The following is a 16,510-nucleotide window of genomic DNA, read 5'->3' on the forward strand; positions in this document are numbered from 1 at the left end:
TACATAGGAGCAGTATTATAGTAGTTATATTCTTGTACATAGGAGCAGTATTATAGTAGTTATATTCTTGTACATAGGAGCAGTATTATAGTAGTTATATTCTTGTACATGAGAGCAGTATTATAGTAGTTATATTCTTGTACATAGGAGCAGTATTATAGTAGTTATATTCCTGTACATAGGGGCAGTATTATAGTAGCTATATTCTTGTATATAGGAGCAGTATTATAGTAGTTATATTCCTGTACATAGGAGCAGTATTATAGTAGTTATATTCTTGTACATAGGAGCAGTATTATAGTAGTTATATTCTTGTACATAGGAGCAGTATTATAGTAGTTATATTCTTGTACATAGGAGCAGTATTATAGTAGTTATATTCTTGTACATGAGAGCAGTATTATAGTAGTTATATTCTTGTACATAAGAGCAGTATTATAGTAGTTATATTCTTGTACATAGGAGCAGTATTATAGTAGTTATATTCTTGTACATAGGGGCAGTATTATAGTAGTTATATTCTTGTACATAGGAGCAGTATTATAGTAGTTATATTCTTGTACATAGGAGCAGTATTATTGTAGTTATATTCTTGTACATAGGGGCAGTATTATAGTAGTTATATTCTTGTACATAGGAGCAGTATTATAGTAGTTATATTCTTGTACATAGGAGCAGTATTATTGTAGTTATATTCTTGTACATAAGAGCAGTATTATAGTAGTTATATTCTTGTACATAGGAGCAGTATTATAGTAGTTATATTCTTGTACATAGGAGCAGTATTATAGTAGTTATATTCTTGTACATAGGAGCAGTATTATAGTAGTTATATTCTTGTACATAGGAGCAGTATTATAGTAGTTATATTCTTGTACATAGGAGCAGTATTATAGTAGTTATATTCTTGTACATAGGAGCAGTATTATAGTAGTTATATTCTTGTACATAGGGGCAGTATTATAGTAGTTATATTCTTGTAGATAGGAGCAGTATTATAGTAGTTATATTCTTGTACATAGGAGCAGTATTATAGTAGTTATATTCTTGTACATGGGGCAGTATTATAGTAGTTATATTCTTGTACATAGGAGCAGTATTATAGTAGTTATATTCTTGTACATGGGGCAGTATTATAGTAGTTATATTCTTGTACATAGGAGCAGTATTATAGTAGTTATATTCTTGTACATAGGAGCAGTATTATAGTAGTTATATTCTTGTACCCAGGGGCAGTATTACAGTAGTTATATTCTTGTACATAGGGGCAGTATTATAGTAGTTATATTCTTGTATATAGGGGCAGTATTATAGTAGTTATATTCTTGTACATAGGAGCAGTATTATAGTTATATTCTTGTACATAGGGGGCAGTATTATAGTAGTTATATTCTTGTACATAGGGGCCATATTATAGCAGGTATATTCTTGTACATAGGAGCAGTATTATAGTAGTTATATTCTTTACATGGGGGCAGTATTATAGTAGTTATATTCTTGTACATAGAGGCAGTATTATAGTAGTTATATTCTTGTACATAGGAGCAGTATTATAGTAGTTATATTCTTGTACATAGGAGCAGTATTATAGTAGTTATATTCTTGTACCCAGGGGCAGTATTACAGTAGTTATATTCTTGTACATAGGGGCAGTATTATAGTAGTTATATTCTTGTATATAGGGGCAGTATTATAGTAGTTATATTCTTGTACATAGGAGCAGTATTATAGTTATATTCTTGTACATAGGGGCAGTATTATAGTAGTTATATTCTTGTACATAGGGGCAGTATTATAGTAGTTATATTCTTGTACATAGGGGCAGTATTATAGTAGTTATATTCTTGTACATAGGGGCAGTATTATAGTAGTTATATTCTTGTACATAGGAGGCAGTATTATAGTAGTTATATTCTTGTACATAGGGGCAGTATTATAGTAGTTATATTCTTGTACATAGGGGCAGAATTATAGTAGTTATATTCTTGTACATAGGAGGCAGTATTATAGTAGTTATATTCTTGTACATAGGAGGCAGTATTATAGTAGTTATATTCTTGTATATAGGGGCAGTATTATAGTAGTTATATTCTTGTACATAGGAGCAGTATTATAGTTATATTCTTGTACATAGGAGCAGTATTATAGTTATATTCTTGTACATAGGAGCAGTATTATAGTAGTTATATTCTTGTACATAGGGGCAGTATTATAGTAGTTATATTCTTGTACATAGGAGGCAGTATTATAGTAGTTATATTCTTGTACATAGGGGCAGTATTATAGTAGTTATATTCTTGTACATAGGAGGCAGTATTATAGTAGTTATATTCTTGTACATAGGGGCAGTATTATAGTAGTTATATTCTTGTATATAGGAGCAGTATTATAGTAGTTATATTCTTGTACATAGGAGCAGTATTATAGTAGTTATATTCTTGCACATAGGGGCAGTATTATATTAGTTATATTATTGTACATTGCGATTTATCTGCTTGTTTCTGCATCGGATTGTGATAACACGATCACAGCAGTTGGGTCTGGATAATGTAGTTTGTGAAATCTGTCCTTTTGCTCTTCATCACATGGTGCGGACGGTTACGCCGCCTCATTCCGTGGGTTTCTATTGTTTTATTTTATGTTTTTATCCAGATTTCCATCTATCAATTAGAGCTGAAGGAAACCACAGATCGGCGTTTTGCACGACATCTGTTCCTTCTCCCGTCAGTGAGGTTGCTGATAATAATGGTAATAATTTTCTTGCCTTACACGTTTACATCATGTTATCTGAATTCTTAAACACCAGAATAGTTTTTTTCCTTTTTGTTGCTTTCGGGCGAGCATAAAGGGTTTGATATATTTCCATCAAGCCGCCTTGAAAGTAATTGACAAACTTAATTTGTAGCAGATGGTGATGGAATATTTCATTATTTAATTTTGATAATTAGGTACATAACACTGTAATCCCACCAAACAAATCCATGGCTAATGATCTGCCCTTGTTGTGTATTTCTCCTCACGACTGCGGCAGTATCCACATGTGATTATCAGCCCACTCACGGCCGCGTGTAACGGAGCTTGTATTTGGCTATAAACAGTGGCGTGGAATATAGAAAAGCACACTGTCATTCTGCTACAATGCAGGTAATTGCAAGCTCCACTAGGTGGCAATAGAGTGGAATGAGGACTGTACACAGCAAAACCAGACCTGCAGTGCAGCAGCGAGGCCACCAGGTGGCAGCAGGATGGTCACAACAAGCCGGGTCAAATATTAGACTGTAGCGCAGTACAAAAGGAATAAGCAGAGTCAATTAATACCTCTTGATATTTTTTAAAGGTTTTCGTTTTCTTTGTTTATGAGCCATAATTATAACTAATCTTATTTGCATCAATTACATTACCAACACAGAATCAATAACAAGCCAAATGGGTCAGTACCAGTTAGGAGCAGATATGCCAAAGACAAGCGATAAAACAACAGGTCAGGGTCCAAGCCAAGTCAAAACCAGTGAGTCAGTACATGAAAGGGGAACACAGAGTCGGAAAGGGAAGAGGGGATAAACAGACACAGGTTCAGTAAGCAATCAGCAGGACAAATCAGGGCAAATGTTAGGTACACACGCCATAGGCAGAAACTGTAGCTGACATGGTCCGCAGGACACTGCGGAGATAAATAGCCAAACTGAGCCCAGACTGAGGCTGAGAAAGTTAACCCCTGGCATGAGCAGACCGGCAAAAGGGGAAGATAGGACTCAAAACCCGGTCTGGATCATGACACATACAACCCATTATGCACAAGGACCAGACGCCTTCAGTGAAGACCCAGGGGGTGCGCTCAGTAATGGGGACCCAAAATCCCAGTCAGGGGTTATGTGGTCACAGTCATTTAACAATAAAACAAGCCAACAGAAGAAACAATGTCTTAGAGACGTCTGCTTCTTTCTCCACATATGAGCCACTTCTTCTTCCCCCTCCCCTGTCATCTAAGCTCCTCATTTGCACTGAAATCCCTCTAAAATCTGGTTTGGTCAAAACAAGACTGACTGATAACTCACTGAGGGATCAGATTACAGTGGCCTTTTTAAGTCTATGGAGTGAGGTGGAGCAGACTGGAATTCAAGAGAGACCGAAGCACATACAGTAGAGCCTTGCTGCTGCTTTCTAGTGTGTTATGTAACTTGTGATGAATTCACAGCTGCACTGCTCAGTATTACTGGATAATGTCTTTTATGCTGCCAATACTTCTATTTGATCTCTCTCGAGTGCTGATTTCACATCCGTGCTGGTAGCTCCTTCTGTATATTCTCTTGCAAGCTGATGATTTCTTACAATCGTTTCATTTTATCCCAGTTTTTCATTCGCAGCTTTACTTCTCAGACCTACTGAATAATATCCCCATGCTGCTCATGCTTTTAGTAATTATCTTTACCTAATTCTAGAGGTATAGATATTGTCAAGATCCATTTTTAGATTTGTGGCAGCTCTGGTTCCACTTTGTTTAAATGTAGCTTTTTTTCTTTCAGTCTATCGGGGGTTAATCTGGTGTAACTGCAGTGTTGCTGGGTCAGCTGATGCAGGTGGTGACCACTCCCACCATCCTTTAAATGGTCATGTGATGCCTCAGCTGACTGTTGGCGATAGTGTTTACCTTTGGAGACCAGCCTAGCAGGAGCAGCTCTCTGGTGTCAGCCACGTCTGGTGATTGGAGTCCTTTTTCTGTGCTATCTGTGGTGTGGAGCTTGTCAGCGGTGTCTGGAAGCTAAGTGCTGTATTTTCACCTTGTCCTTTTGGTGTTTGTTACTGTCCCCTGTTTGGTATTATCTGCAGTGGTAAGGCTAGCGCCCCTTGCCAGCCAGTACACTAGCCAGGACAGTATTAGGTGACAGCGAGGAACTTAGGTTCGTGATGGAGGTGGGGGGAAGGACCCACTTAGGGTGTTAGGGGAGTGCAGGGACAGGCTCAGGTTTGAGCTCAGGTGGTGATCATCCCCCATTTCCCTATCTGTAACGCCTTCCTCTCCCCAATACCATCCCGTTGTGTGTGTGTGTGTTGCGCCGTCCACCGACCGATCACCCGTTGGGTCCCAATACGAATCATGACAAATATACTGTTCAGTACTGCTGTATAATGTCCTCCAAGCTGCTGGTTTCAATCGTATTTCACCTCAGTTCTGGATTCAAGGCTACACTACATAGAACGGCAGTATAATATATTCCTATGCTGTTGCTGCTTTTATTTCACCCCAGTTCTGGATTTATGCTCAGAACTACTTTATAATGACTTCCATTTTGCTTAAGCTTTCTAACAATTGGTTATCTCATCACTTTTCTGGATTCACAGCTACATGTCTCAGTACTGCTGTATAATCTCTTCCATGCTGTTGTTTCTAGTAAGCTTATTTTTTTCATCTCACTTCAATAGTGGATACACAGCTACTGTGCTCAGTACTATTGTATAATAACTTATATGCTGCTGCGGCTTTCTAATAAGTGTTTGATTTCAGCCCAGCTCTGGATTCACAGCTACATTCCTCTATAATGATATTCTGTTTTCTGCAGCTGAAACAATGTGTATATTTTTATCATGATGTCATCACTCTGTTGCATGCAGCATTTCTCATCATCAGATCCCACAAATCATTCTGATCTGTCGACAGTCACTTGTTAACAAGCCTTAAGTTTGAGAAGAGCTGTGAAAAGTTTGTTAGTCTGTGTTTCAGTTGTCTCCATCTTGTCAAAAAGTAGAGGAAAGAAGATGAAGTGTCTCTGATTGTTTTTAATAAACGGTTTGATTTTGCACCTCCAGGTAGAACATCTGTTCACATAATCCAGTAAATACGTGGGAGTGTAAAACAATTGTAAATCATCATTGTCATGTGGAGGCCGCTAACTGGAGGCAATGGGGAGGTGGGAGACAGATCTGCTGATTTAGTCGTTTAGCCGCTTCGCCCCGGAGTTCTGTAATTGTGTTACCCTGGAGGATGCTGGGTCCACATCTCCCCATCTCCTGGTCTGCAGTGTATCGTCGTCTCATTAAAGGTTCCAGGCTATGGTTTGGGATGATTGGAGTAGTGATCCTAGTGGTGTGGCCTGAATATGTTCTGGGGGCATCACTGTCTTCTGTTAGTGTATCGACTCGCCCCCAATGACGTCTCCGGCTACTTGGCACGTGGCTGTAAGGCTTAGATCACACTGGGCGTTTTTGCTGTCTTTTATTTTAGCAGCAAAACCTGATGGCTTGGCAGGAAAGAAGCGGCAAAAAATGCAGGTTTTTCCATTCAATGCAATGGGTGAAAAACACTGAAAGACGTGACATGCTCAACGTCCAAAAAATGCAGCAAAGCACAAAATGCTGATGACCATAAACCAATGTGTGTGCATGAGATTGCTGAAAACTCAGAGACACGTACTGTCAAATGCAGCGGAAAATTAGCAGAAAAACCGTCCAGTGTGAACATAGCCTAGCGTTTGTCTTCCCAGCAGGTTACCGCTGGAATCGTAGGAGGGCCTGTGGTTCCACGGCACCAGTCACCGTAGTGAACCCCTCCGACTCCTATCACTGATGTCGGCCGGTTGTGTCCTGCACCGGGGGTTGGGCACTTGCACCACAGTAATAAGCATTTTCTCTTCCAACAGTTGGGTTAACAACTTTGGACATGAAGGTCTCGGGCTCCTCTTGGATGTTCTGGAGAAGCTGCTGGACAAGAAACAGTAAGTGTCCTCATCGTTGTCCTCAGCTTCTGCTTCCCAAACTTCATCTTACTTTTAATCTGTTTTTCTTTTCATCCCAAGGCAGGAAAATATTGACAAGAAAAATCAGCATAAACTGATCCAGTGCCTGAAAGCGTTCATGAACAATAAGGTAGGAGGCCTCCCCGGCGCTCTCGCTCCTGCCGCTCCCGTTCTTCTCGATGAAGATGACGGATTGCCTTCCCCTCGGCCGATTGTGTCTATGACAATGTGGGGACAAGTCATTCCGTAAATTACCAGGATACAAATAACCAATTTCTGCCACTCGACCAATTAGAATAAACTGATCACACCACAAGGAAGAATGTTCTTCCGCTAAGCTTTCCGCAGATGGAGGGTTGTATATCAGAGAGAAGAGCCAGCGTCACGTCTTGTACCATTGTTACGTTTGTATCTCGGGTCACGTCTTGTGCCATTGTTACGCTTGTATCTCGGGTCACGTCTTGTGCCATTGTTACGTTTGTATCTCGGGTCACGTCTTGTGCCATTGTTACGCTTGTATCTCGGGTCACGTCTTGTGCCATTGTTACGCTTGTATCTCGGGTCACGTCTTGTGCCATTGTTACGTTTGTATCTCGGGTCACGTCTTGTACCATTGTTACGCTTGTATCTCGGGTCAGACTTCATTTTAGCCATCAAGTTCTCATTCATATAAACATTAATACTCCATTTTCCTGGTTCACATCTTTCTGAGAAGTGGAAACTGTCAGCATTTTGCTGACAGTCGCCCCTCCGGCTGTTTTCCAGGGAATATAATATAGACTTCACCCCATTTATGTTTTTATTACCCCATAAACTCCACCAAATAAAACCATTCTACCTGCTAGAAGGGAAATGTGGAGGTGCGAGTGCGGCCCCGAGGTCCGGGGATGACCACCGAGCTGGAGAACCTTCTAGATCGGATGATATTTCTTCTCTTCTACAGTACGGCCTGCAGAGGATGTTGGGAGAAGAACGAAGTTTAACTCTTCTGGCAAGAGCCATCGATCCAAAGCAAGCGAACATGATGACGGAGATTCTGAAGATCCTGTCGGCCATCTGCATTGTTGGGGAGGACAATATGTACGTGACGTGCGCTGAGCGTTAATACTTACAAAGGTCGCAGCGGCTTCCATGGATTTCTAGAGCTGGCCGCACCCCGTGGCCCGAGCAATGAAGGCTTAGCGATGTCCCCGTTCTCACATCGGGTGGCGTTGGCCGATGATCTGCAGTGACTGTGTCCAGGGGACCACTGCGACCACTGCAGATCATCGGCCACAAAATCCAACATCCCCGATGGCCCGGAGCGTTCAAAGAATAAAAAGGACGGATTGGGGTCCTGAATCCAGGAGCTGATCGTCTGTGACTAGATCACAGTTGCTGGAATTGGCCTCGATTTAATGTCCATGGTCTCCCTAGAAGCCTCATGTCATGGCTGGTCTGTGCCCCTGAGTAAGGCTGTGTTCACACCATTGTTACTTCCATTAATGACGGAGGCCAGGATATACCAGAGCCATCCAATGTGTCTGGCCGGCTCCAGGTTGTCGTGGGCCCCGGGCGAAAGACTCTCCATGAGCCCCTGATACATTATTGTTATTATTTATTTATATAGCACCATTAATTCCATGTTGCTGTACATGAGAAGGGGGCTACATACAGGGTTATAGATATCGTTTACAGTACACAGACTGGTACAGAGGGGAGAGGACCCCGTCCTTGTGGGTGCTTACATTCTATGGGATTCATGAAGCACAGATAAGAAGAATAGGTCCAGTACAATGCCAAAAATGTCACTTATTACATTACATGAGAGATAACTATTGTACATTCCACAATAGCTCAGAAACCGGACAGTATAGTCCTCCATACAGTATTATGGGCACCTCATAGTCCTCCATACAGCATTATGGGCACCACATAGTCCTCCATACAGTATTATGTGCACCACATAGTCCTCCATACAGTATTATGTGCACCACATAGTTCTCCATACAGTATTATGGGCACCACATAGTCCTCCATACAGTATTATGGACACCACATAGTCCTCCATACAGTATTATGAGCGCCACATAGTCCTCCATACAGCATTATGGACACCATATAGTCCTCCATACAGTGTTATGGGCACCACATAGTCCTCCATACAGTGTTATGGGCACCACATAGTCCTCCATACAGTATTATGGGCACCACATAGTTCTCCATACAGTATTATGGGCACCACATAGTCCTCCATACAGTATTATGAGCGCCACATAGTCCTCCATACAGCATTATGGACACCATATAGTCCTCCATACAGTGTTATGGGCACCACATAGTCCTCCATACAGTGTTATGGGCACCACATAGTCCTCCATACAGTATTATGGGCACCACATAGTCCTCCATACAGTATTATGGGCACCACATAGTCCTCCATACAGTATTATGAGCATCACTTAGTCCTCCATACAGTATTATGGGCACCACATAGTCCTCCATACAGTATTATGGGCACCACATAGTCCTCCATACAGTATTATGGACACCATATAGTCCTCCATACAGTATTATGTGCACCTCATAGTCCTCCATACAGTATTATGGGCACCACATAGTTCTCCATACAGTATTATGGACACCACATAGTCCTCCATACAGTATTATGGGCACCTCATAGTCCTCCATACAGTATTATGGGCACCTCATAGTCCTCCATACAGTATTATGGGCACCACATAGTCCTCCATACAGTATTATGGGCACCACATAGTCCTCTATACAGCATTATGGACACCACATAGTCCTCCATACAGCATTATGGACACCACATAGTCCTCCATACAGTATTATGGGCACCACATAGTCCTCCGTACAGTATTATGGACACCACATAGTCCTCCATACAGCATTATGGACACCATATAGTCCTCCATACAGTATTATGAGCGCCACATAGTCCTCCATACAGCATTATGGACACCATATAGTCCTCCATACAGTGTTATGGGCACCAAATAATCCTCCGTACAGTATTATGGGCACCACATAGTCCTCCATACAGTATTATGGGCACCACATAGTCCTCCATACAGTATTATGGGCACCACATAGTCCTCCATACAGTATTATGAGCATCACTTAGTCCTCCATACAGTATTATGGGCACCACATAGTCCTCCATACAGTATTATGGGCACCACATAGTCCTCCATACAGCATTATGGACACCATATAGTCCTCCATACAGTGTTATGGGCACCACACAGTCCTCCATACAGTATTATGGGCACCTCATAGTCCTCCATACAGTATTATGGGCACCACATAGTCCTCCATACAGTATTATGGGCACCACATAGTCCTCCATACAGTATTAAGGGCACCACATAGTCCTCCATACAGTATTATGGGCACCACATAGTCCTCTATATAGTATTACAGGCACCACATAGTCCTCCATACAGTATTATGGGCAGGCACCACATAGTCCTCCATACAGTATTATGGGCACCACATAGTCCTCCATACAGTCTTAAGGGCACCACATAGTCCTCCATACAGTATTATGGGCACCACATAGTCCTCCATACAGTGTTATGGGCACCACATAGTCCTCCATATAGTATTACAGGCACCACATAGTCCTCCATACAGTATTATGGGCAGGCACCACATAGTCCTCCATACAGTATTATGGGCACCACATAGTCCTCCATACAGTGTTATGGGCACCACATAGTCCTCCATACAGTATTATGAGCACCACATAGTCCTCCATACAGCATTATGGACACCATATAGTCCTCCATACAGTGTTATGGGCACCACATAGTCCTCCATACAGTATTATGGGCACCACATAGTCCTCCATACAGTATTATGAGCACCACATAGTCCTCCATACAGTATTATGGACACCATATAGTCCTCCATACAGTGTTATGGGCACCACATAGTCCTCCATACAGTACTATGGGCACCACATAGTCATCCATACAGTATTATGGGCACCACATAGTCCTCCATACAGTATTATGGGCACCACAGTGCAGGAACAGGGAGAGGTGAGTATCACAAGTGCCGGGGCCCTGAGCTGGAGGTAGGCCCACTTGCGGGAGCTGGCACCAGGCAGCCATAGCGCGCCAGTGTCCCCGACAGGATATGAGTTCCCCGCCAGCTAAGGGTCCTGGCACTTGCCCGGGTGCGGACGCCGTACCTGCACTGTGTGCATGGATGAACCAACTCCTTATACTACCTGTATGCAGGCGCCCAACAGAAGTCATCAATACACAGCGAAGCACAAAGTGATTACTCCATGTCTGATGAGTTCATATTGAGCGTCAACTGTTATATTTTCCTTTTCTGTCTGACAGATTAGAGAAACTTCTGGAAGCGATTAGTATAGCGGCGGAAATTAGCAACAAAGAGCGTTTTACACCAATTGTGGAAGGATTGGAAAATCACGAAGCTCTTCATGTCCAGGTACTAAAAAACTTTGAAATCTGACTCCACTAACCAGGTCAACTATAGTAACGCACACATAGGAGCAGTATTATAGTAGTTATATTCTTGTACATAGTGGCAGTATTATAGTAGTTATATTCTTGTACATAGTGGCAGTATTATAGTAGTTATATTCTTGTACATAGGGGGCAGTATTATAGTAGTTATATTCTTGAATATAGCAGCAGTATTATAGTAGTTATATTCTTGAATATAGCAGCAGTATTATAGTAGTTATATTCTTGTACATAGGGGGCAGTATTATAGTAGTTATATTCTTGAATATAGCAGCAGTATTATAGTAGTTATATTCTTGAATATAGCAGCAGTATTATAGTAGTTATATTCCTGTACATAGGAGCAGTATTATAGTAGTTATATTCTTGTACATAAGAGCAGTATAATAGTAGTTATATTCATGTACATAGGGGCAGTATTATAGTAGTTATATTCTTGTACATAGGGGCAGTATTATAGCAGTTATATTCTTGTACATAGGAGCAGTATTATAGTAGTTATATTCTTGTACATAGGGGCAGTATTATACTAGTTATAGTCTTGTACATAGGGGCAGTATTATAGTAGTTATATTCTTGTACATAGTGGCAGTATTATAGTAGTTATATTCTTGTACATAGGGGCAGTATTATACTAGTTATAGTCTTGTACATAGAGGCAGTATTATAATAGTTATATTCTTGTACATAGGGGCAGTATTATAGTAGTTATATTCTTGTACATAGGGGGCAGTATTATAGTAGTTATATTCTTGTACATAGTGGCAGTATTATAGTAGTTATATTCTTGTACATAGTGGCAGTATTATAGTAGTTATATTCTTGTACATAGGGGGCAGTATTATAGTAGTTATATTCTTGAATATAGCAGCAGTATTATAGTAGTTATATTCTTGAATATAGCAGCAGTATTATAGTAGTTATATTCTTGTACATAGGGGGCAGTATTATAGTAGTTATATTCTTGAATATAGCAGCAGTATTATAGTAGTTATATTCTTGAATATAGCAGCAGTGTTATAGTAGTTATATTCCTGTACATAGGAGCAGTATTATAGTAGTTATATTCTTGTACATAGAAGCAGTATTATAGTAGTTATATTCTTGTATATAGGATCAGTATTATAGTAGTTATATTCTTGTACATAGGAGCAGTATTATAGTAGTTATATTCTTGTACATAGGGGCAGTATTATAGTAGCTATATTATTGTACATAGGAGCAGTATTATAGTAGTTATATTCTTGTACATAGGAGCAGTATTATAGTAGTTATATTCTTGTACATAGGAGCAGTATTATAGTAGTTATATTCTTGTATATAGGATCAGTATTATAGTATTATTATTATTATTATTATTATTATTATTTATTTATATAGCACCATTGATTCCATGGTGCTGTACATGAGAAGGGGTTACGTACAAGTTACAAATATCACATACAGTAAACAAACTAACAATGACGGACTGGTACAGAGGGGCGAGGACCCTGCCCTTGCGGGCTTACATTCTACAGGATTATGGGGAAGGAGACAGTAGGTTGAGGGCGATTGGATGAGGAGCGAATAAGTGTGGAGGAGAGAAGGAGGTCTTGGGAGGACTGGAGATTGCGTGAGGGAAGATATCGGGAGATTAGTTCAGAGATATATGGAGGAGACAGGTTGTGGATGGCTTTGTAGATTAGTGTTAGTAATGTGAACTGAATACTCTGAGGGAATGGGAGACAGTGAAGAGATTTGCAGAGGGGGGAAGCGGAGGAGTAGCGAGGAGAGAGAAGAATTAGTCGGGCAGCAGTAGTTATATTCCTGTATATAGGAGCAGTATTATAGTAGTTATATTCTTGTACATAGATGCAGTATTATAGTAGTTATATTCTTGTACATAGGAGCAGTATTATAGTAGTTATATTCTTGTACATAGGAGCAGTATTATAGTAGTTATATTCTTGTACATAAGAGCAGTATTATAGTAGTTATATTCTTGTACATAGGGGCAGTATTATAGTAGTTATATTCTTGTACATAAGAGCAGTATTATAGTAGTTATATTCTTGTACATAGGGGCAGTATTATAGTAGTTATATTCTTGTACATAAGAGCAGTATTATAGTAGTTATATTCTTGTACATAGGTGCAGTATTATAGTAGTTATATTCTTGTATATAGGACCAGTATTATAGTAGTTATATTCTTGTACATAGGAGCAGTATTATAGTAGTTATATTCTTGTACATAGGGGGCAGTGTTATAGTAGTTATATTCTTGTACATAGGGGCAGTATTATAGTAGTTATATTCCTGTATATAGGAGCAGTATTATAGTAGTTATATTCTTGTACATAGATGCAGTATTATAGTAGTTATATTCTTGTACATAGGAGCAGTATTATAGTAGTTATATTCTTGTACATAGAGGCAGTATTATAGTAGTTATATTCTTGTACATAGGGAGCAGTATTATAGTAGTTATATTCTTGTACATAAGAGCAGTATTATAGTAGTTATATTCTTGTACATAGGGGCAGTATTATAGTAGTTATATTCTTGTACATAAGAGCAGTATTATAGTAGTTATATTCTTGTACATAGGGGCAGTATTATAGTAGTTATATTCTTGTACATAGGAGCAGTATTATAGTAGTTATATTCTTGTACATAGGGGGCAGTATTATAGTAGTTATATTCTTGTACATAGGAGCAGTATTATAGTAGTTATATTCTTGTACATAGGAGCAGTATTATAGTAGTTATATTCTTGTACATAGGGGCAGTATTATAGTAGTTATATTCTTGTACATAGGGGCAGTATTATAGTAGTTATATTCTTGTACATAGGGGCAGTATTATAGTAGTTATATTCTTGTACATAGGAGCTGTATTATAGTAGTTATATTCTTGTACATAGGAGCAGTATTACAGTAGTTATATTCTTGTACATAGGAGCAGTATTATAGTAGTTATATTCTTGTACATAGGGGCAGTATTATAGTAGTTATATTCTTGTACATAGGGGCAGTATTATAGTAGTTATATTCATATACATAGGAGCAGTATTATAGTAGTTATATTCTTGTACATAGGAGCAGTATTATAGTAGTTATATTCTTGTACATAGGAGCAGTATTATAGTAGTTATATTCTTGTACATAGGGGGCAGTGTTATAGTAGTTATATTCTTGTACATAGGGGCAGTATTATAGTAGTTATATTCCTGTATATAGGAGCAGTATTATAGTAGTTATATTCTTGTACATAGATGCAGTATTATAGTAGTTATATTCTTGTACATAGGAGCAGTATTATAGTAGTTATATTCTTGTACATAGAGGCAGTATTATAGTAGTTATATTCTTGTACATAGGGAGCAGTATTATAGTAGTTATATTCTTGTACATAAGAGCAGTATTATAGTAGTTATATTCTTGTACATAGGGGCAGTATTATAGTAGTTATATTCTTGTACATAAGAGCAGTATTATAGTAGTTATATTCTTGTACATAGGGGCAGTATTATAGTAGTTATATTCTTGTACATAGGAGCAGTATTATAGTAGTTATATTCTTGTACATAGGGGGCAGTATTATAGTAGTTATATTCTTGTACATAGGAGCAGTATTATAGTAGTTATATTCTTGTACATAGGAGCAGTATTATAGTAGTTATATTCTTGTACATAGGGGCAGTATTATAGTAGTTATATTCTTGTACATAGGGGCAGTATTATAGTAGTTATATTCTTGTACATAGGGGCAGTATTATAGTAGTTATATTCTTGTACATAGGAGCTGTATTATAGTAGTTATATTCTTGTACATAGGAGCAGTATTACAGTAGTTATATTCTTGTACATAGGAGCAGTATTATAGTAGTTATATTCTTGTACATAGGGGCAGTATTATAGTAGTTATATTCTTGTACATAGGGGCAGTATTATAGTAGTTATATTCATATACATAGGAGCAGTATTATAGTAGTTATATTCTTGTACATAGGAGCAGTATTATAGTAGTTATATTCTTGTACATAGGAGCAGTATTATAGTAGTTATATTCTTGTACATAGGGGCAGTATTATAGTAGTTATATTCTTGTAGATAGGAGCAGTATTATAGTAGTTATATTCTTGTACATAGGGGCAGTATTATAGTAGTTATATTCTTGTACATAGGGGCAGTATTATAGTAGTTATATTCTTGTACATAGGGGCAGTATTATAGTAGTTATATTCGTGTACATAGGGGCAGTATTATAGTAGTTATATTTTTGTATATAGGAGCAGTATTATAGTAGTTATATTCTTGTACATAGGGGCAGTATTATAGTAGTTATATTCTTGTACATAGGGGCAGTATTATAGTAGTTATATTCTTGTACATAGGGGCAGTATTATAGTAGTTATATTCTTGTACATAGGGGCAGTATTATAGTAGTTATATTCGTGTACATAGGGGCAGTATTATAGTAGTTATATTTTTGTACTTAGGAGCAGCATTATTTCTTGTGGATGTCAATTTTAGATTTATGAGTTATAGACTTTTTACTAGTATTTTGAAAGCTTAATAGTCTTATTCTAATAGCATCACCAATTTCCATGTTCTTGGCTTTTTGAACAGGAAACATATTTATGAGCAGCGTGCGATTGTTAAACTTGCGTCTGTTATTGGCTTCCCGACCGCTGTATATCTATTTTAGTGTTGTGTAGAACTTTGTATAACAACATTTTTCTGGAAAATTGGTTTGTTAACACAGCTAACGATATTTTTGCTAGATTTTTACAAATGGCCACCATAGCCGTGGGACATTAAGCACTGATAATGGCTGTATTCCTGAAGATTATTGCCTTTGTGCTCAGACACTTACTGCCTGCTCTGTTTAATAGCACATGTGCCGAGCTGAAAGTGTTTTCAATTGTGCAGAATATCCGCTGCAAATAAGTGTCCAGAAGCCACGGAACCAATTTACCACTAAGAAAGCGCTAATTGGAAGGACGAGCAAGTGACCGCGGCTGCACCGCATCTAGAGGAAAGAACGCCGCAAATGACCATTACCGGCCAGATCTAGTCTTTATCTTACTTTCTCTCTTTCTGTCTTCTTCTTTTTTTCATTCTTTCTTTCTTTCTTTCTCTGTTTTTCTCTCTCTCTTTTTCCTTCTTTTCCGCTTTTCTTTCTTTCTTTCTTTCTTTCTTTCTTTCTTTCTTTCTTTCTTTCTTGTTTTTCACTCTTTCTCTCTTTTTCTTTCTTTTTCTCTTTTTATCTCCTTCTTTAGTTCATTCTT

General features: G+C 38.7%; 1 protein-coding gene across 4 annotated transcripts in view; it reads left to right on the plus strand.

The window, feature by feature from the left end:
• DIAPH2 (diaphanous related formin 2) overlaps nucleotides 1-16,510 on the plus strand; it is a 1,874,941-nt gene that overhangs the window by 478,923 nt on the left and 1,379,508 nt on the right. For all 4 annotated transcript variants that reach the window (XM_069746079.1, XM_069746080.1, XM_069746081.1 and 1 more), the window contains 4 exons: nucleotides 6,636-6,710; nucleotides 6,792-6,861; nucleotides 7,675-7,811; nucleotides 11,090-11,198. In XM_069746079.1, coding sequence (XP_069602180.1) covers nucleotides 6,636-6,710; nucleotides 6,792-6,861; nucleotides 7,675-7,811; nucleotides 11,090-11,198 — 391 coding nt within the window. The remainder of the gene's footprint in view (nucleotides 1-6,635; nucleotides 6,711-6,791; nucleotides 6,862-7,674; nucleotides 7,812-11,089; nucleotides 11,199-16,510) is intronic.

Source organism: Ranitomeya imitator, chromosome 2 (genome assembly GCF_032444005.1).
Source record: "Ranitomeya imitator isolate aRanImi1 chromosome 2, aRanImi1.pri, whole genome shotgun sequence".
In the NCBI taxonomy this organism is placed as follows: domain Eukaryota; kingdom Metazoa; phylum Chordata; class Amphibia; order Anura; family Dendrobatidae; genus Ranitomeya; species Ranitomeya imitator.